Genomic DNA, 22,016 nt, shown 5'->3' on the forward strand with positions numbered 1-22,016 from the left:
TAAATCTGTGCTGGCTGCTCAGAATCACATTCTGGTCCTTCACATGGCTGGACATGAATTTCAGAAAAATTTGTTTTTATAATCTTCCCAGTGACTGAGAGGTTTATCATCTTCTCGTTTACAGGATCCTCCTTCTCAGACTTGGAGAATAGGCATTATGCTATCTCTGGTGACTGGGGACCTCCACAACTCACAACTAAACTTGAAGAACTCTGGTCAGTGGCCTTGCAATGATACTAGCCAGCTGCATCAGCATCCTGTCGTGCTGCAGAGACTCACATATACCCACCTTAGATGAATAGTCCTTAACCTGATCCTTGAGTTTCACCCCTCTCCTTCAATCTTACCTGGGAGGCCTGAAAGCATATCTGGCCAGTAAAGACTGAGCAAAGGAGATTCAGAGTACCTCAAACACATATTTTTATCTTCTAAAACGGGGTGTCTTACCCCATGAGCAGGATACCCACATTTTCTATTGTCTTTCTTTCCATGCTATTTTACACATTAAAGCTTTCTTGCTTTCCTTCACAGTCCTCATCAAGTTTAACTACAGGTGAACTGCAGCCCTCTTAATGCCATTTCCACCTGCCTAGACAATGCTTTTACATTCCTCATGGGAAGCCTGTATTTCTTTTTGCATTTGACTCAACAGGAACCCCCAAACTGTACTCACCCTGGCCTCCTACTACACCTGGCCTTTTTCTTGGGGACTGGGAAAGCATAATTCGTGAACACACTGCCTTTAAGAATAAGCCCACTATCCTGAGTCCCTTCTACCCTGAAAGCAACCAATACGATTCTATCTACCCATTCCCTGAATGAGCTAAGTCTTCTCTCCCAAAAAACAGGGTGTTCAGTCTGCTTCTTGTCTCCTGTTCTTTCCTCACGACCTTCAACTCCACCCCTGCAGCCAAGCCTGCCATTGGTTTTGACACTCCTGCCACTGCTCCCTTGCTCCAGAGAAAAGAGGTGAATTGGAGCACCTTACCTAGATAGCCCATAAGCACATGCCACAAAATACTGTCCCCATTGCTCTCCAGAAATCGCCTGGACTACTTGAACCAAAATAAGTTGTCCTCCCAGCAGATGTCACCATGATTATTCTACCAAGAGAACCAAGGCCCACGATAATGAGATAACTCCTGCTTGTTTGAAGAAGGCTTTGGTCTGTTTTTGACTGGCAGGTCTTTGGAGGAGAAGCTCAACCACAACATTCTCTTTAGTAACCTCCCCCTGATTTTTTCCAACTGCACACTTCAGACTCCGCGCCCTAACAAGCCTAGTTTAATAGCTTTCCTCACCACCTTAGCACACCTGACAAAAAAAAAGACCTTGCTCCACTGTCTTTGCACAGAAATCCTGATTTTCGGCTGATTTACAGAATTCTCCATTTCTACTGAAATCTAGTCACAGGTGGTTTTGTTTGTTTGTTTCCTTCTTGTGCTAACTACGACTAAACAGCCCACAAAGACTGAGGACTAAAATTATAAAGGTGAAAGCAGTCCCCACATGACTGAGGGGACAGTGGGAAGAAAAAAACTCAACCTAAACAAAGGCACCTAGAAGTGAGATGCATTTAGCATCTACGTGCAAGACCTTAGAATACATTTGAATAATAAAAAAATAAGTACTGTCTTACCTCAGCCATGTCTTCAAAACAGCTGCCTACTAATGGGTGAGGACTACCTTCATCTGTCATTTCAACAGTGTCTTCTATATGACCCAATAACTTCACACTGAGTTCGTGAATGTCCGATATACGGCTAAATATATTTTCCACATCCTGCAAAAAGCAACAGAACCAGATAAAAAAAAAGGAATAAGTAATTTAAAAGAAAGAATATTATGTGCAAAGCTACTCTGTTATGATTAGGAAGTTAAAGACTTGTTTAATTAAAACAAGATTTTAATATATATTTTGTAATACTAATACGTAAAAATCACAGAATTTATTTTTAAAACAATAACTTTATATAAGTATGTATAAATATATGAAAATTTGCAATGAATCAAAGATGGCACAGAACACTGGCCAACCTTAAATTACAGGCCTGCAAGTGAATATAGAAAATCAGGTCGTTTCTTCTACAGAAGAAGTGGCTCCCCACAAGTTCCTTTACAATTCACATTTCAGAACCGGTAAGTGGCTTCTCTAACATGGATTATATTAAACTGGGCAATAGTTAGGTTCTAGAAACGTTAACCTAGATTTATAGACACTATAATTTATTTATTTTTATACAACACTTACATGAGATGAAAACAGTTTGGAGTTGGAGGCATATGGCTCTCTAAAAACTCTGATAATGAGATTTAGTTCCCTTATATACTGGCGAACCTCCGCCATAAATGACTTCACTAGGTCATAATAGGTTTGCTCCCCTGAGGTGGAGGGTTCCTCATCAGATAAAGTTAGTGCACTTAAATCTTCTACGTCTTGATGGAACATATCCATTAACACCTAGGTAGCAAAGAGGGAGAAAGCCACAAAGTGACAAGAACTTCTTTTCAAGATCCACCACTATGATACCAGAAAAGGAAATTATTATTGCCATGAAATCAGAGCGATCAGCAGCAATATTTATGCATGTAATTCTGCAATTGGTTGAGCACTACAAAAGCAACATTCATTATCATTAATTTGCAAGTCATTATTTGCAGTGGAAATTTCTGTAGAATCCCCTGTCACTTAGACCGATCCAGACATCTCTCAGAATATGGTCCTAAAATCAATTATTATTCGAAGTGTTCTACGAAGTACAAAGAGATGTTTAGCCCTTAACCGTATTCTGTAACTCTGAATTAGCCAACATAATCTAAGTTTCTGAAGATAATATAGTATTTGAGGTCAAGAAGTATGCACATTTTGGCTTTTCTCCTTTAGCTTTAACAGGAAGTCATACATGATTTTGCTCAGAACCCTGTTATCTACCTGTGATGAATACTCGCTTGCCCACTCATTGCAGATGTGCTGGTTTCCGTCCTTAATAGCTCCTGAGTTTTCTTGTTAAATTGGACCCACAAGGAAGGGCAGCAGCTTCAGAAAAAGCTGTCAGTCAAGGTACAGAACTGCACAGACAAAAGGACTTGAAGAACCCCAACCACCAGAGGTCCCAGTTCATTTGTTTACCCAAGCAAGGTTTACCGAACACAAGCAATTAGTAAATTGAACTTCTCGAGAAAAAGACTACGTGAATCACTGAACCTCTTCCATACATGGAATCTGAGCCAGGAGTCATTACAATGACTTAGCAAGCAACAAACTGAATTTTCTCTTCGCTTGTTGTCTATAATACCTGAAGAACAACTTAATGTCCATGTGTTGACTGCAAATTAGTAAAGGCATTTTAATCTGAATTATCTTTAGAAAAATAAAACACTACAGTCCCCACGCAATCTAAAGTGATGCAGCTTAAGAACAAGCCAGCAAAACACATAGTCCAACACACAAGATGACTTAGTCCTGGGATAGACAGATGAGGACAGCGTTTATAAACAAACCTACTGCCCAGAGCTACTCCCCTTCCAGGAGGCCACAGAACGTATCAACCAATCCACATGAATTTCAAAATAAGTTAGGGTTTAAGTGCTGCCTGCCAGCCTCCCTTGCGAACAGATGGAGGTGAAGCCATGGCAACCTACGCCTGTTGCTGCAGAGACTGAGGTGACGGCTGTCAATCACCAAAAGACAGACGAAAAGACTGCAGGATCGAAGGTGTAAATACTCATTCGAGAGCGACATGAGGGAAGGCTAACACGTAAAACATGAACCAGAGCTTTTAAACGGCAGAAAACAGAGCAAGTGTTTCTCAAAATAATTACAGAACTGGAGATGAAGAATTAAGCCTCTGAATGAGCCACAACAAACAACCTGACATTTACCCTGGTGTTCACTGTAGAAGTCTTCCTTCTACAATGCACATTACACAGGCACTTCTCTAGAGGACGTGCCAGTTAGCCAAGCTGTTGAGTACTGGTCCTGGACAAATGAGCTATTCTGCAAGAGAATTCTTGGGGATTTGTAAGCACAAGGGATGGTCTCGTAGGTTCATCCAACTTCATTACTGGCAGAAACACACCTACCTAAAGCAGGCATTCTTCACCCGGATCCTGTTCTAACAATCCTCAAAAATACAGAGGTCTAGTGGGGAGGGAAATGGGCACGCAGCAGGTTCTTTCTCTTAGTGAGTCAAAGGTCCCTGCTACACACCCTGGTCTTAAACTTCTCTGAAAGCAAAACAATGGACATTTTGCATTAAGCCTGACTTCTTCTGAAGACATGTTCTAAGAAAAGAAGGTGATTCATCTTGTAAAGCCAGAAAATTTACATGGAACTCAGATTACAATCAGAATCCTAACTATTTCTGGGAAACAGGACATTACATAGCATCACCACTGTGGGCAATTACATGGGGTAACATAGGTATTCAAGGAGGCCCCAGCATTTATAACTTCATGGATGCAGTTCTAGTGCATACTTGATCTAGAAGATTCCAGGCTGCAATCACAAGGCATACCTCACTACGGTCAAAACAACAGAAACAAAGCAACCATAGCCCAGGATACTGAATTTAGAGCATTCAGAAACATGAGCAGATAGTCAAATGAAAACAGCTTGCATTCAAATGCAGGTGCTTTTTTTGTTTGTTTGGTGGTGGTGGGTTTTTGTTGTTGTTGATGATGTTTTCCCCCTCTCGGAGGAGGTAGAATTTTTTATATGGATGGGTGGCACAGACGGAAGTGTGAAAGTGTTTGGGAAAAAAAAAAAAAGACATGGGGCCAACAAACTGTTTTGGCTGGTTTGTTTCAAAAAAATAAAACCAAGCTGAATGCACGTTGGCAGTAGGAACCTGACATACTAAGAAGGTCCTTTATGTGACCGGAAAAGAAAACACCCTGGGAATACCTGTCCATAGCTTGTTCCACTGCAGCAGCAAAACCAACGTGCCTACTTTAGAGTCTTTCAAATGTTTCTTCTGTGTACATATTAAAAAGACTTGCTCCGATGTAAGAGTGGCTCATGTAATGGAATTTCCTAAATCAGTCTTTTCTGCTTGCTACCTTTCCCTAGGATACAAAGACACACGCAGCGACAGCACTGTTCCTGTTCTTTATTCAAACACACACCTTTAAACACTGTTTTAACAACCCAGGCAAGTACACCCAAAAGCAAGAGGGTCTAAGACAACTGTCCTGACTGAGAAATACTTTGCCCTTCTTGACTTCACAAGACATCTTTCTTTCCTCTCTTGAGATGAAGGGAAAAGCAAGATGGAAAAAAACACAAGCATGAACGAGACAAAATAATTCGATGAAACAGAGACAATTCCATCCAGAGATGCAGATTAATATAGACCAAGAAGTACCCAGAAGAGGTGATAAATCTGGAAATCCCTAGACTTCAGCAAGATCTTACTCTCAGATACCATTTCTGAAAGAATCTACTTCAAGTTTTGTTTTTTAAACAATGGAAGATTTGAGATGCTGAATGAGGTGGCCGCAGAAGCTGGAGCACAAAGGCGCCTCAAAGACAGACAGTGGACCCTTCTCCAGGGCTGCTGGATCACCAAGGAAAGAGGTAACTGCTTTCTGAATCAAAACACTCCTCTGAAACTACAGGAAAGACTACCTGCAGATAAAAATACGGACACCCCCCCCCCCCCCCCCCCCGAGTATTAGTGATGCTTATGAAGGGATTTTTCAATTTATTTTTGACCACTGAAACACTGCTTTCTACATGCAATATAGTCTTAAGCATGGGTGGTCTCCCAAAATCATGAAATTTTGGGGTTAGTGCAGCTTCACAGTAATTTTTAAAGCATCCACACATTGCTGGGATTAGTCAAGCAGTATCATAAGGAATAGACACTTAAATATTAATAAGCACAAGCAACAGCTCTATAAACTCAATTAGCTTTGCTGTATTATTGGAACCGTATTTTACTGCAGCAACTTCTTTCAAATATACAACACCCCATTTACCCAATACGGAATAGACACTGTCCTATCAAAACTTAACTAAAACTTTCTGTTAACATTAGAAACAAGAGTTATGCTTACCTTATCAGCACACATTGCCACTTTAATATCTTGTTTTGTAATCTCATAATGCCTTATATTTCGTACGTAATTCCCAACCAATTTCAGTATGTCTGCAGAAATGTATTCTAATACTGCCACTATGTAAACAGACACTTGGTGGTCAATTTTGTAGCCTAGTACTTCCTGAAAGGAAAATTAAAATAAAAAAAAAAGTCAGTGCTACACTGTTATTCAGTAGATGAAATATACACAACAGGTTACAACTAAACCTTGCAAGTTTCTAACTCCTCATCCTAAACATTCAAGACATGCAGTCTATGTTAGTTAAAGAAACATGGTAGTCTGTAGGCCAGGGAAAGAAACAGCATCACTGTAGACTGTGGAGGTGCCAACAGCCCAGAACTGTCCCAAAAGCCTCACTTAAAAGTTAGTTAACTGTCTATTGCATAAACAAAGCTAAGCACTCATTTGATTCAAGTTTGATTGTTCTTATTTCATTTTGCATGACTCAGAAAACAATCAAGAAACTTCCAGAGAAACTCTTAGATGTACAAATGGAAGAAATACACACAATCAATTAAACTGAAAACTCTGAAAATTAAATTAAGTTGAAAACAGGTATTGTTACTGTTCTCTTGTTTACATTTCAGGCAGCACACAGACACTAGACAAAACAAAGCTGTCAACCTCCAATTGCATTCTAAGAGAAGGATTATGTCACTACTTACCTTTAATAAAGGGTGGATTTTTTCTACTGGGAGAGATAACGGATTTCTTCGTTTTCTCTTCTCAATAGCAGACTGGGCATCAGCTATTGCCCACTTATCAATAGGATGGGGAAAACTTTTTTGAACACGATCCTTAAAAATAAAACAAAACCAGAACTAGAGGGTAAGTGCATAATCGGAATGACCTGAGCAATACTAATATACTATGAAATCACTTCTCGTTAATTAACAAATTAATGTCTGCTAATGTTAATATTTTGACTATAAGAGCTTCTGTAACAACCTATCATTTTGGTACATGGTGCTCACTACATTCATAAGGCTGTATCAGAGTATCATTTCCATAGAAAAATCTAGTGCTTAAAATTTGAGAAATGCCAGAATGAAGTTGCCCTTGCAGGCACAATTTGCTTCCCTCATGCACATGCCTGATAATTCAGCAATTAAATACATTTAGACATAACATAGAATGGTCACCAAATGAGATGATGGGAGCTTTGTTTCACCTTCACTGATGAGCACACAGCCCAAACTGTCTATCACTGGCATGCAAACCCCTCTGAAGACAGCAATGAAAACAATAGGAAAAGACTGCCCAACAGTTTCATAGTCTGCAGTTGGACCAATCATGGCCAGCTCAGCTTTGCCCTCATTTTTTTTTCCTGCAGTTTAATTACTGCATCCAGCACTCAGTGCTGGAACACACCTACACTCGCCCATGCTCTGAATAGCTCTCCTGCTGGAACTCACACATGGGTCTCTGGAGATTCAAAGCCTTGACTGTTTTTGGTAGCCCAGGTGTTTCAGAAAAGGTGCCAGAAATCTAATTTCTCAGATAGCTTCGCATATTTTTTCAGACCGCAGTTCCCACTGACTGTTTCAGTTGCAAGCGCTCGCTTACATAAATATGACCCCAATTTGAGCAACCACGAAACGAGGAAGATGAAATTAATGACCACTTACAAAGAGCTGGTACAGGGCAATGTACACAAACAAAAACTTTCCAACAAAAAGAACTGGGACAGAATACAATTCTATAAAGGTGGCAACCAATGTTCCAAAGTACAGATTTCTTTTTTTTTTTTTCCCCCTCTCTCCCTTCATAACACTTCTGCAAGAGGAAAGTAGAAATCTTACTTAAAAAAAAAAATCTCATTTGATATCTAATACTGATTCATTCCCCCTAATGTAGCCCAGCCTGCTGACTGAAGAATGAAGGTGTCCTGGGGGAAAAATAACCATGTATGACCATATAATTAAAGACAGAACCATCACACATAAACACAAAGGGGGTAAATTGAGGTTGCCTGATCATCTTCAGTTCTTGCATTTCTCATCCTAAGGGCTTGACTTCACAACCATAAGACTCTTAAAGCAACACTACATTTAACCCTGGCTTTTAAACAATGCTACCAGAGCACTTCATGCAATCTTCCACAAACCTCTGTTACTTCAGTTGACCAGAATAATGTTGCAAAACAGGCTAGCCATGAGAGGGGACACTGAAACACCATTAGGTGTCAACATTCAAAACAAGAGGAAGGATGAAATTCATGAATCTTGAACTCTTAGACAGCTTACTGTGTTTTTTTCTTCTTGCTTGTTTTAGTTTTGTTTCTTTTTTGGCTTTCCAGCATTGTTTTGATCAAACCTTTGTCCGTAAGTTCTCAGCTCCTCAGCCCTCCGCGTACCTGTCAGAGCATTGCCTACACTTCTCCTATACTTTCTTCAGAACGTGAGGAAGTTGCATCTTGTTTTGCAACCTAACCTGGCACAGCACAGCCGCAGCCCCCAAGGACTGGAAACCAACATGCGCACTGCAAACAGAGCCTGCAGCTGGGCAGCAAAGTCTGCAAATCGTGGTTAAGCACAAAGGGCTACCAAGATATTCACAGGCTTAGAGTGAAACTAAATTAGGTTGTTTCTAAAATGGAACCTCTTCTCAAACGTCAAGCTGCTTTTCTGAGCAGAGGTTGTAAACCTTTGAAATAAGGATCGTAAGAGAAGAGGCTTCCTTAGAGAAGAAAGAAGTGTTCCTCAACTCATTCTGAGAAAGCAGCTGAACTATTTTTGTTCAAATTTCCGGGGGGTGAGTGTATCAGCCTGTATCACCATGCTGAGAAAGCAGCACGAGATCTCAGGCGAAGCAGCTACAGTTGGCATGCTATCTCAGGGCGGGGGGAGGCAGCGAAAAAAAAAAAGCCTTTTGAAAGGAGCCCGTCAGCTTTACGCACAGAAGTTACACTCACCAGCTATTACACAGTAATGCGGTTCACAGAGACTGTTTTACTGGGCATTGAACAACAAATCCAACTGATGGGAAAATCACCTATTAGGTAACTCAGCAGGTTTTCTGCTGAAGGTTCTGTTACATAAACATACATAATTACTGCTTCTCTTTCTTATACCAAGTGATCCTTTTCGCATTGTGAAATGATTACTATACGAACTTTTTGTACAACAGCTCAAATGACATTGCAAAATGCAGATCAGATTTGTAATAAATATTCTCTGTACCTCTACATCCAGAAAACTTCTGGGCTGGGCTTGACACAGCATATTTAACAACTGGAGAATTAACTCCTCCACGTACTGTAACGCATCTTCAGTAGAGGAAAGTTTAGGATGGACTTGCACCTGAACCTGTACGAAACAGAAGAATCAGTCTTATTTTTTGCTCTTTCCCAAACGACATGCTTTAGTTGCAAAAAAAGATGACAAAAGAACGAGCCAAACAGTTCAGAAAAATCCAGCGAGAACTGCATGTGCGCTGAGCTCTTTTAAGGCACACTGGACAGACAAGCGAAACACTCATTTACACTTGCTAGGAATACAAACCTCAAATACTACACGTACTCAAATGGCTGTAAGTAATATTTAATGTCAAAAAAACAGCTAATTAATAACGGTGTTCAGCAGTGCAATTAGGAAAACTCCTTAAATACTCTGCATAAATTCATCTTTCCACCCCAACTCTTACACCATTTGCAGAACACGCTGCAGACATGGGGATTTTGTCCATTTACAGCTCCCTGCACACCACTGCAGCTATAATAACAAGATCCAGAACTTTTTTCAAAGGCGGAGCGCTATAGAAACAGCAAAGATTTCAGCAGTATTTAGCCTCCCAATTATTTAATTCATTGTCAGTCAGCTCTCGGTAAAAGAAGATACGTTTAGAAGTTTGTTTCTGTGCTCATCATTTTGATGTCAGATGCTAGAATTAAAAATACTCAGAAAAAGGCCACAGTCATCCTGGCATTCAGAGGTTTTGGTCCCCAGACATTTACAAGCATGTCGTCGTAAGCACCTGGGAATTCTCAGTGGTGTAAACCCACTGAGGCACACTACTCCTTGCTCCTCCCAAAGGGTCAGGTTACCAACTTATTTTTCTAGACAGCCATTTGAACTGCAGCACAGCTTCTCTCTGTGCTTTTGCAGGTAACAAAATAGCACTGTTTTAGCCGGTTTAAGTTTCAGGTATGCAAAGCTCAGTGCTCCAAGAGCTTCAAACTGACAGGCAGTTTAATCTCAACCCTAAGCACTGATGGCAAATATTATGCCAGAGCAAGCTGACTGCTGACTTTCGCAACACATTTCAAGCCCCAATTTCATCATTTTACCATTCCCACCGCACTCAACTCAAAATGCCTCCAGTTCTCTCAATCACCTCCAGAAGAGCTTAACCGCCTTAAACCAAACCCCAGCAATCTGTCTCATCCCAATATTAAACCCATGTCTATATTCAAATTCTGCTGCCATAATTATTTAATTTCACAGCTGAGTTCTCATTCCTACTTGCAGCTATAGCAAGAATTAAATGTTATGAAGTTCAAACACGCAACAGCCTCAAATAGAAATCCACTTGCTTGCTAAGGCACTCATTAGTTTGAAAACTTCATGTCTGGGCACAGCCCTGGTGCTCACTTAGCTGCTGTAGAGAATTAAACGTACTAGATCAGGGGTTTAGTTACTTGCAGGTTGTGTACCTTGATCCACTAGGTCTTAAAGAACGCCTCCAAAGTTTGTTGCTTTTTTTAAGCTTGAAAATACTGTCCGGAGAGGAGAACTTCTCCCCACGTGACTAACGAAAAGAAAAATGAAACTGTTGGGGTAATCGAAATACCAAGAACTCGGCCACACACAGCCACGGAGTGTGTTTTTGGAGGTACCTGCATAACAGCATCCCCAGCAGTCCCAGCAATCATTTACAATTCAAATACCGATGTCTGAAACACTGCACCAGCTCGGGACATTTTAACATCACAAATTACAGACCTGCAGAAGACCTCTCTTAAAGATGAGAGCTGATCCGAGCTGCCTGGAGGTAGCCGTCTTGATTTATTTTTAAGGCGGAACTGAAAAAAAAATCTCTATTACGTGAACCCTACGGATTTCTCTAGCATTCTGTACTTGGAAAAAGTATTAAATTACCGAGTCATTCAGGCAGTAAGAAATACAGAACGGGATAAAGCTGAGCGATGAAAACCATTTCTCTTTTCTCCTTTTCTTAGAAAACAGATTGTAGAGAATGGACTCATCATACCCTGTCTGCCTGTAATTGTCTATAGGAGTAAGAACAAACAAACAAACACCACACCGGGCTGTGACCTGAAACATTATCCACAGTCAACCAAAACAAAGTCAACACCGATAACCTACTTCTAGTTCAGGAGATAAAGTTCCAAGCATTTTTCCTAAGCGTTTGTGTTTGGGGAGCAATTACACCGTGCTTCTCGAAGGCCATCGTCTGCTGGCAACGCCGAGCTCTGCCTTAGCACAATATCCACCCCGGCAGAGAAAAACATCATGAGGTGCCTCCGGCTTGCCGGCACAGTTTATCTGTATTAGGCAGGCAGTAAATAACCCTCATTGCTACTTAAGTGAGATTTAGTATCATTTAGGGTTCAAAGTCAGACCAGCAAAAGCAAGAAAACAACTAGTCCGACGGGGAAAATTACAGGACGGCCCGGTGCACAGCCATCACAGGAACGTGTAATTTGGGTATCTGCGCTCCGGCAGCACCTCGAGGCCCAGGCCGAGGAGCAGGCAGTGCGTTTGAGGGCACACGAAGCCAGTCCCGAGGAGTTCATCAGCTGGGGCATGATGCAAGAGCGGGGACGGCGCGGGGTTTGGTAAGGGAAGGCACCAAGTGAGAACGTCTGCTAGCGGGCGCCGCCGCCACGTGACCCGTTCAAAAAAAACAATAATAAAAAAAAAAAAAAAGGAGATCGAGTTACCGGGGGGTTTCCATCCTTTGCAGAAAGTCCGCTCAGATTTGAAATTAAAAATTAAAATATTAATTAAAAACAAACAAGCAGGCCACCCTGCCTTATCGCCCCTGAGAACAGCGAGCGCTGCGTGAATCCCACCAGCCCCCTCGCCAGCCCATGTCAGGAATAGGGGCGATAAAAACAGAGTAACAACTTCTGAAGTGTAGTGATGTTTAGATAAGATCCTTATCTAAGCATTTAACCTCTCCCTTAAATAATGACAGAACCCATCCCTTCCCTCCCACACACACCAAAATGTCTATCTCGTGATAAGGGGAATTACCACAAGAACAGCTTAAAAATCTTTTGACAAAAGCTTCAGTTCTCCAAGATAACCCAACAAATCCTAAGGGGAAAACACAATTCAGAACGGCTAGAAACCCCTGCCTCCGTTTCACCATTTTCACCCAATTCGCCCAATTCTTTCCTTTTTTATTTAAGGCATGCATTCCTTCTTCCCTTGATTTTTGGAATGGAAACAAAACCACCAGGATTTCCTTTAATTGGAGACAAGCCAAGCAAGCCTTTCTCGAACAACTTTCCATGCTCTGTTTATGAACAGAGAAAGTGCAACACCTGCTTAAGAAAATTTGTAGCACTTCAGGAAAATCCTATGACCCTATGACTTGGCATCCCCCCCACCCCCTTTTCTTTTAATAAAGTCAACAAGAGCAAAGAATTTCTATCAGGAATGGCAACAGATTGAAAATCAGGCACCAACAAGCCTAAACTGTCTGAAAGAAATCAGAGAAACAGATGAACACCTCTCTTTAACAAACACGCAAAAATATCTGATCTTAACTTACAACCCTTAGCAACTTGTTTTATATAAAAAATTAAACGTTTCTGATAAAGCTTTTTCAAGCAGTGAACCAGAATACACACCCGTTTCTCATAGGAAAGACATGATCTAGACCAAATCCAGAAAGAGGGCTGAGTCCAAGGAAAGCAGATTTTACAGCTCCAGCTTCCACAGGGGTTTTATTTTCCAGCTGGTCCAACAGAGCAGCTCTGAGGCTGGCCACAAGATAATCCAAACCCAAGCCCAGACCAATATTCTGGGGTTTATCCTGCACTAAACCGGTGTTTGTTAAGTTTCCTCTGTGAGCTCTCCCTTTTACCTGTTGTCAATCTGACTGGTACTGAACCAAGCTCCCTTCACAACAATTTTCAGTTACCCCTCCCTCATGCCTCCAAGAGGAAAGGGTAATTCACATTGAATGTGAAGCTAAAAAAAATCTCAGCCTCTGATGAAAGCTCTCCATCCTACATATGAAAGGCTGCAGAACAAGACACAGAACCACGTGCCTCCACGAGCAGCAGAAGCTTCAGAAAGGTGGATAATAGGAGGAAATCATCCTAAAGCCACGCGACAAACCAAAATGAACAAGCAAAGCATCTTCTGTCGGGCAGGGAATGTCATTTCCATGTCCAGGCAAGGATACCCATCTCCCGGGATTCTGGCACAAGGTCAAAGTATGAATCAAACACCGAGATGCACTCAGCAAACAAGCACGCTTCGCTGCCGAGCACAGGTACCACCGCACCGCGAGTTTCTCTCGGTGGCAGCTGAGGCACTCGTAAGAAAACTGAAGGAAAAACATCGCGTTTATCACAGCGTCTGGAGAGTAAAATGGAAGAAGCCGTGATAAGACAGGCTGCAAAGGTAAAGCAAGCAAGCGCTGCCCTTCCCTGCCTGCTTGGATAGCAAATGCTCTCCAGCTACCGGTGGGGGGAATCCATCATTTTCCTTGCACTCTAACATGGTGGGAAGAGGCAGGGCCTCTGGCACCTCTCCCGAATCAAAGACCAAGCTGTTTTCCGAAACACAGGGCGAGACTCAACTGATTACAAGCATTTCTCCAAACCTTCGAAATACCGAAGACAGACGTGGAAAACACAAGCCTTCACAGACGGCTTATTACATTATTAGAAGCAACCTGGTGGCAGGGCAGGCTTTTTTCTTTCCCCCCACTTGGGTTGCTCTGAGAGTCCTCACTAACGTTACACCCCTCATTTTTACACAGCGCGGCTTTTGTTAATCTGCCCTCGATGACTACAGAAGTACCGACAAGCAGCTGCTTATCGCTAAAGTACTCTAGGATGAAATGTTTTACGGACAGCTTGCATGAGTGAGTGTTCTCATAGAGCAAACACCCCATAAAAACAGGGTGGTTTTTTTCTTGTACAACTCCACTGATACCCCGCAACTCTGCAGAGCTTACTGCACTTCTCTGCTGTTTACTGATTTTTTAAGGGATCAAGCTAAGTAAAACAAGCACAGGGGTCTTAAATCCGCACTTGAGCAACTTCAGGATCTTAACTTTATCCTCCGCAGCCATCAGAAGTACAGAGAATCCAGAGCTATCAAAACTTAAGGATGTCCTACATCTGCAGTGAAACCGTGCCAATAACAACTACTGCTGCTCGTTACTCAGAATGGCAACCGGGCCGTCATCAGTTTAGAAAACTAGATAATTAAGTCAGGTAGAAATGTTTGTGTCAGCCACAGCTTCCCAGACCTTCTGAAGTCATTTCAGGAACTTCGCTTGTCTCTTTTGCTCCGTGAAAGGTAGAAGAGATTGACTAGGCGATACACTGAGTATCTGGGAGCACGCTGCCTGGAACAGTTCCCTTCACTGAAGCTGCAAATCCTCCTCAGCTGTCAAACCACTTCAATCCAATCATTCTGACCACAGTAAATTCCAAAAGCACCCCTCGTTAATTGCTCAACTGCTTCAAAACAACTCGAGGTATTCAAGTGGTGGTACTCCTACATCTGTACAGTAAGGAAGACGTTTTATTTCTCTAAATGATTCGACTACTGAAGGTAGCCAGCAATAAGGATGACACTTTCTGCAGTCAAAACCAACGTATCAGGGAAGAAGCAACTCATAGCTACGCGGAGAAATTCCTACTGTACAAGAGTTATACAAGCAAGATGAAGCCCCAGGGAAAGATGTTCAAGAAAAACTATCCAAAAGGTTCTGATCAGAAGGAAGCGTGTATGTTCGCTAGCTGTCTAGCGCCTGTCTAGCCACTGTCTGAAGAGGTATTGCTGTGCAGGCGTCCCTTCTCAGCCTGTTTTCCGAGGTGTCCAGAAGCCACGTGTCCCCGTCTCCAGCCACCCAAGAGCTCTGGTGTTTCGTATGTCTTGAGTCCTCCGTCTTCATTGGCAGCATCTCACCTTCTGTCCGTTTCTGCAACCACGACTTCCAACACCAGCTGACATTCTTACTTCCTTTTCTTGTAGCTCGTCACCAGGATTACTGTCTTTTGTCAGCGGCCGTGGGGCTCTGCGACACTCCTCTCCTGATGCTTCAAAGTAACAGTGACCAGGCAGAGAAGCATCTCTCACTACACATCATTTTCTTCCTAATTGAGTGCACTGGAGTATATCTTGACAGGATCTGAAGAAGAATGGGAAGAAAAGGGATTACATTATGATCTGAATGGTACAAAAGCTGCTTTTTGCAAATGCAGCTGTTAAATGCAAAGACAGTGCACTACAGAGCCTATTGTTAAGGCCCATGTCTAATGAAATACATGGCACATGCTCTTAAGAATTTATTGACATAAGAAGTGATTTATTCTTACTACATGTGCTTGGTTTTGTTGTTTGATAAAAAACATAGAATCAAAATAACCCGGTGGGAAAAAGAAAACCCTTTGCAATTATTCAACAAAGCCTATTTTTAAGAAAGTCGTTCTAGCATTGTTGCTCGAGCTCCACATTAGAAGCCAACGTGAAGTTACAGAAGGGTAACTGCAGCCTTCCCCAGGAGCTGGGAAGGCTCCATCCTGGTACATGCGTTTCACCGACGTTAAATTAAAACACCGCTCTCCTACTCGGAGACATTAATTCAGTGTAGGCCTCCCCAAAGCGTTAAGTCTCACTTGCAGCTATGCAGGAAAACATAACAATCCTGTCCGTGCACCTGACAGGTTTCAAGGTGGAGCTCGGAAAGCAGCCTGCTGCCACTACCTGAGAATGTGCTCAGCTAGTTGGGAGCAGGGAAGGAAAACTCTCCTCCAGATGCACATCGGCTTCGGACAACCTGACCCCGACTGAGGGAGCGTGCTCACTGGCAGTTTAGCAGACAAAGCCACACAGCACCGCTCTCCCTCCAGGCCAGCTCTGCCCTTTGACCTTGCTGGCACACGCTGCCGTGGTCTCTGTCTTACTGGTCCCGCATGCGGGCTCCAGGGACAGTTCTGGTCTCTGGCTGGCAGAGCAAGGGGCAGGGTCTCAGACCCAGCCGCCGCAAAGCTTTTCCTGAGCGAGGATGGATGATCGGCAAAGCACGCACGCTGCAATTCTCCCCGTCCTACCTGCCACTTATGACAGGTTCATTACGTTATGGGGCCTTTATCTAAAGGACTAAACGCCCTAGCCAAGATGACTTGTACCCATGTAAGTTAGTAAAACACCCTGTTTGGCTTCTCTGTTAACAAAGAAACCATTAAGAAAACAGCTTGATATTTTCGTCTGCCATTTAGTTCTCCTGTAACTCAAGTATTTGGCTGTTCAGTGAAGCAGGTGACACGGACAGGTTCTCCATTTCTACGGGGACAGGAAGCAGCAGCAGCAGCCTGTGCTTCTGGAGCATGCTGGGCAATAGCCTGAGAGAAGATAAGAAACAGGTGGCGACCTCATGAAGAGCTGAGGTTAAGAGTTAACATCTGCTAGACAGTTGTGTGTTCGAGTGTCAAGCCTCCAGAACTAACTCCGTGTCACTCCTGCTGTCCCCCAACACGCAGCAAGGAATGGCGCTCAAAACAGTGAAACCAAGACAACGTACCTTGCAGGGCCAGTTTGTCATCCCCTGTAGCTTGTCACCGCCGGCCTTCTTCGTTGACTTCAGACTCCGGAATTCCTCCTCTGCTTTCTGCCCAAGCAATTCATCCAAATCCCTCAGCAAGCATCTTTAATCCAGGGTGGCTCCATGGCTGCCTTGCCCATTGGGATAAAGTGTCATGCTTCAGACGCAGAGAGCAATTCCAATGTCTTCGCTCATTTTTGCCTTGAGATCCTCAGTCTATGTCCTCCAGTACTCAGCACTGAGCCCGGCTCCAAGTTTGATGAATCCCTGCTACTCCATGGAATAAAACAACCTCCAAAGGAGCGATCTCGCGCTGTTTTGAGACCTTGGGTGGCTCCACTTTCCCCCCAGGCTCCAGCTGGGTGGCCGTCCAAGAGCTTGCAAGCAGCACAAGGAGCAGCCAGGCGGACAATGTGCACAGTTTACTTTCAGAAAGGGCCTACCGATGAGGGATAGGCCGTGAGCACCACAAGCTATGGATGAGACAAGCAAGAAGACTTCCAAGATCTGGACGAGAGCACACCGCTGGAGACCTCAAAGAGCACGCCCAGAAAAACGAGGCAAGAGGAAATTCGGAAGAAATACCGTACCGGCACGACTGCAGCACTTGAGATTTCCAACCCACACTGGGGGATGCAACAGTTCAGTCAGCCCTAGGAGCAAGTGCTTTGAGCAAAAGTGTCGCCTTTAACCGTGAGAGCTACATAGACTTGTAAAACGTCGCCGTGTCGGACTAGGAAAGCACCAAGTGCAGCCTGAGCAGCAGCACCAGCCACCTCCCGCTTCAAAAGCCTTCTGCTTTCGAGCTCCGGGCGCACAAGTGGAAGAGGAGCCCCCCCCAAAACAACCCCCTCCTGAGGAGCCCCCACCATTTCCTCCCAGCCCCCAGACACCTCCATCCCCACCCCGAGGGCACCCAGCCCTCTCCGATGTGTCTCTGGTGGGGGGGGGGAGGCTCCAAACCCCCCTCAGCACCCCCCCAGCGCCGTGCCCGGCCCCCTCCTCCCTCGGGGAGCCCCGCGGCCCGCTGACAGGCCGTGCCCGGGGCCTCACCAACCTTCTTGAGGGCGGGCACCAGCAGCCCCCGCCACTTGGGCGCGTTCTCCTCGCTGAAGAACTCGTAGAGCAGCGGCTGCGCCTGCATTGTGCCGCCGGGCCCGGCCCGCCGGGGGCCTCGGGCGGGCGGGGCAGCGCCGGGGACGCTAGGCCGCGGCGGGAGGGAGGGAGGGAGGGAGCGAGCGGGCGGGCAGGCGGGCGGGCGAGCGGCCCCCCCCCGGCGCTTCACCTCACCAGGAGGCCCCGCGGCCTCCCGCCGCCGCCGCCGCCGCCACCACCACCGGCGGCAGGCCCGCAGCGGCGGGGGGAGGCGGCGGAGGCTGCCGCATCCCCCCCGCACGGGCTCTCGGGGGTCGAACCCGCGGCGGAGCGGGAGGGGATGGATGGAGGGAGGGGATGGATGGAGGGAGGGAAGGAGGGAGGGGGAAAGGGGGAGGAGGGAAGGGGGGGGGGGGGTCACGCGGCGCGGGGCCTCCTCCGCCGCCGGGGCGGGGTCGGGAGCGCGAGCGCCGCCGCCGCCTCCCCGCGCCTCCGGGCTCCGCTCGTCCGCCGCACGGCTGGAGGCCGCGGCGCGTGCGCGCAGTCCCCGCGGCCCAGCAGCCTCTCGGCGGGGGCCTCCGCCCCGGCGGCGTGACGTCACGCGGGGGCGCCGCCTCCCCGCGCGCGCGGGGTGCCGTGGGGGCGGCGGCGGCGGAGCCCCGTCAGGGAGCCCGGGCGGCGGTGGCGCACGGCAGCGCCTGGAGCCGGGCCTGGCCGTGTCTGGGGGCGCGTACGCAGACACCTCGGCTCCGTCGGGCTCAGAGCCGTGTCCACCGCCCTGGGGAGCCTGTCCCAGAGCCCGAGCACCTCTGGGTGCAGAACCTTTCCCTAACACCCCACCTGACCCTCCCCTGTCCCAGCCCCGTGCCGTTCCCTCGGGTCCTGTCGCTGTCCCCAGAGAGCAGAGCTCAGCGCCTGCCCCTCCGCTCCCCTTGTGAGGGAGCTGCAGGCCACCATGAGGCCTCCCCTCAGCCTGCTCTGCCCTGAACACACCAAGGGACTCAGCCACCCCTCTACATCTTCCCCTCCAGACCCTTCACCGACTTTGTACCCCTCCTTTGAACTCTTAACTTTCACGTCCTTCTTACACTGCAGTACCCAAAACCACACACAATGCTTGAGGTGAGGCCCCACCAGCACAGAGCGGGACAATCCCTGCCCTCGACCTGCTAGCAATGCCGTGCCTGATGTGCCCCAGAATGTGCTCAGCCCTTTTGGCTGTCGGAGCACACAGAGTCAACTTGTCATCAACCAGAGCCCCCATATCCCTTTCCACAGGGCTGCTCTCCAGCCTCTCATCCCCCAGGCTGTACGTACAGCCAGGGTTACCCCTTTGCAGGTGCAAAATCTGGCACATCTGTTGAATTTCACGTGTTTGGTGACTGCACAGCCCTCTCATTTGTTGTGATCTCTCTGCAAGGCCTCTCTACTCTGGAAGGAGTCAACAGATCCTCCTAATTTAGCATCATCTGCAAACTAACTTAGTATATATTCGACTTTGATCCGCTTCAGACTTGAGTTGTGCTGGGGGAGTCAATCCCGAGCAAGCATCTACATGTATCCTACTCGCAATGGCCCTGAGGCCTTGCTGCCTGCAGGCCACGGCTGGGCTCCTCACGGGCACAAGGAGACAGGTCCCATTTTGGGGTGTCTGGAGACGGTGAGGCAGTGTTACTGTGCCCCGGGGAGCTCTGTCACCTGTCATTAGAAAGATGCAGGCATCTCACACGTAGCGAGGTCAGCGTTCGAGCGGCACAAGAACAGCCTCAGGGGTAAAAAGTGGGAAAAAAAGGCCAGAAAACACAAAGCTGGAACATAAATGATGCCCTGTGGTGTAAGCAGGACAAAGTCCATGGTGGTGTGCGGGGCCTGGCAGGAGGGGAAGCAGGGCAGAGAGAGGAGGAGGGGGCTGGAAACCACACGCAGATTCATTGTGCTCTGTTCTGCAAGGTGAGGAGCCAGGGACAGCCTGAGGACCGGAGGAGGATACAGTGTGCTGCTGCTGGGACCACAGAGAGGGAGAGAGATGTGGAAACCTTTGCAGGTTGCTGGAAGGATGGTTTAGGGCCAGCTTTCTAGCTGGAAGGAGAGCGAGGTACCCACACAGATTGCTTGGGCAGAGACTGTGGAGTCTCCCTTTTGTTTCAAGGGCTGGTCACGCAGACACCTGTCAGGAATGGCATGCACGTTGGGAGGCTCACTTAATTAGTGTTTGTGAAGTGACAGGAGATGGTCCCGAGACGCTGAGCAGCACTTCAGCATATAATGGATGGAGCTTCTCAGAAAGAGACGTCTTTACCCTGCAGCTCTGCCTCTGGCACTTCTCCTCCAGACAAATACTGCTGTCTGAAGGAGTCAGACTTCTGCTTTGAACACGATGGGACCACGATGAAAGGAGGGGGTATTCACGTCTCAGAGCTGTTTGCTTGGCCTAGCAGGCTGCTGGCACATTCAGGGACGCCATCTCAGCATCTCGCAGGCTGCTGCACTCACCACCGTATGGTGAAAATTCAGTCTGTCAGCATTTAAATCCTGAGGCGTAGCACCTCAGCTGCTATCAAATATGTGCAGCGCTGGGTGTAAAATTACACTTGTGCTCTACTCGCCAGCCCTTCTCTGGAGATGAAGGCCCCAGGTTTTTGGTCTAAGGCTCCTAAATACCAGTAAATGGCCTACAGCATCTCAATCCTTCAAACAGAAGAGCACTGGGAAACATGAGATACTGGGACAGTTCAGAAGTTTGGTGAGGCCAGAGACACCCCAGGTCGGAGCTGCCCCTCCATGCAGATCCATCAGCACCAGCTGCCTGCCTTCCTGCTCCTGGCTCCCGATGCCCATTTTAAAACCCATTTAAAAAACCCATTTAAAAAACCCATTTTAAAACCCATTTAAAAAATTGGACAATGCTGGAGCCTGGGCAGGAAGGAAACTGTCTCCCACCTGAGCACCCAGTATTGCCCAAGCAGGCATGACTTGGGCTGTTGGTGCAAGGCTGTGGTTGCTTGCTCGGCTTTCCTTTCTGCAAAGGAGCTGAACAACCCCACTTCTCACTTCTCTTCAAGAAGCTCAGTTTGAGGTGGGACCTAACCTCAGCCCCTGCGCTGCTCACAGCTTGGCTGCCAGGTTGGCGAGTGCTCTATCGCTCGGCCACATCGCAGTGCACTTCCCCATATTAGCAACAAGGACCGATAGCTAGAAGCCAACGATAGCAGCCAGAGTGGAAGGGGTTGGGAGGAGAGAGAAAACAGGAAGCCACTCAAGCTGCCAGAGAAGCTATTTGAACTAGCTATAGACAGATGTCTTGCTATAAGCTCATCTGGCCTGTGATTTGTGTTCCTGGCTCTGGCCGTGCTCCTTTCAGCCAGCCACACGCACATTCTGATCCCCATCTGACATCAAGGTAGGGGTTTTGGAAGCTCCCAGAGTGGGAAGCTTGAGGAAGGTATCTGTTGTGGCAATTGTTTCAATTGTGGCAATTGCAAATGTAGAAAAAGAGACTTTTTGCTCTACATGTTGCTCATCCGGGCTCCTGGGCTAAACAGGGGGCAGCTTCCCTGCTGAGCAGCTCTGTTCTGCAGGAGAGCCAGCTCTTCAGCACAGACCCCAATTCCTGCAACAGCATAATCCCTCAAAAAAAAAACAAAAAGCAGGAACCCTTCACTTCTTCCTCTTATTCCAGTCTGGAAAGCAGCACATGGGAGCCAAGTTGTCTTGGCTGTAACAGTGAATTTGAGACAGCCTGTCCTAGCACAACAATCCCCTTCCCACTTCCCTGTCCTCCTTGACTTTGGTGATCAATTCCAGCTGCATCCCAGCATGCATCCTTGTACCAAAAATGCTCAACCAAAATAAAAACCATCTTCCCTAAGCTCCTGTTGCCTGTAGTTCAGCAGTGGCCCAAAAGCCCCAAACAACAATCCAGTGGGCCCAAGCTGCTGCAGAAACCTAAGAGGAGGAAGCAAGTGTAGGGAGCTCTCATTTGTACATCAGCCATACTGTACTTTGCTAAAATTTTGCTACTTTTCGCATGTTGAAGTGAAGAACAGTCCACAGGA

The 22,016-nt window shown here is 46.2% G+C and overlaps 1 protein-coding gene across 5 annotated transcripts in view; it reads right to left on the minus strand.

The window, feature by feature from the left end:
• The window catches only part of SOS1 (SOS Ras/Rac guanine nucleotide exchange factor 1), a 59,876-nt gene extending 41,513 nt beyond the window's left edge, over nt 1–18,363 (minus strand). For 2 of the 5 annotated variants that reach the window (XR_014582575.1, XM_083831689.1), the window contains exons 1-6: nt 17,924–18,363; nt 9,288–9,413; nt 6,771–6,902; nt 6,061–6,225; nt 2,252–2,461; nt 1,640–1,783 (exon numbers count right to left, since the gene is read on the minus strand). Coding sequence is in view for 4 of the 5 variants with exons in the window: in XM_083831689.1 (XP_083687815.1) it covers nt 1,640–1,783; nt 2,252–2,461; nt 6,061–6,225; nt 6,771–6,902; nt 9,288–9,413; nt 17,924–18,010 (864 nt within the window). In the remaining variant the exon portion in view is untranslated. Of the gene's footprint in view, nt 1–1,639; nt 1,784–2,251; nt 2,462–6,060; nt 6,226–6,770; nt 6,903–9,287; nt 9,414–14,565; nt 15,454–16,845; nt 17,519–17,923 lie in introns of those variants that run through there. The other 3 variants (XM_083831688.1, XM_083831690.1, XM_083831687.1) reach the window with 3 other exon arrangements.
• Between the last annotated feature and the right edge of the window lie 3,653 nt (nt 18,364–22,016).

Source organism: Anser anser, assembly GCF_964211835.1.
Source record: "Anser anser genome assembly, chromosome: 3".
NCBI lineage: Eukaryota > Metazoa > Chordata > Aves > Anseriformes > Anatidae > Anser > Anser anser.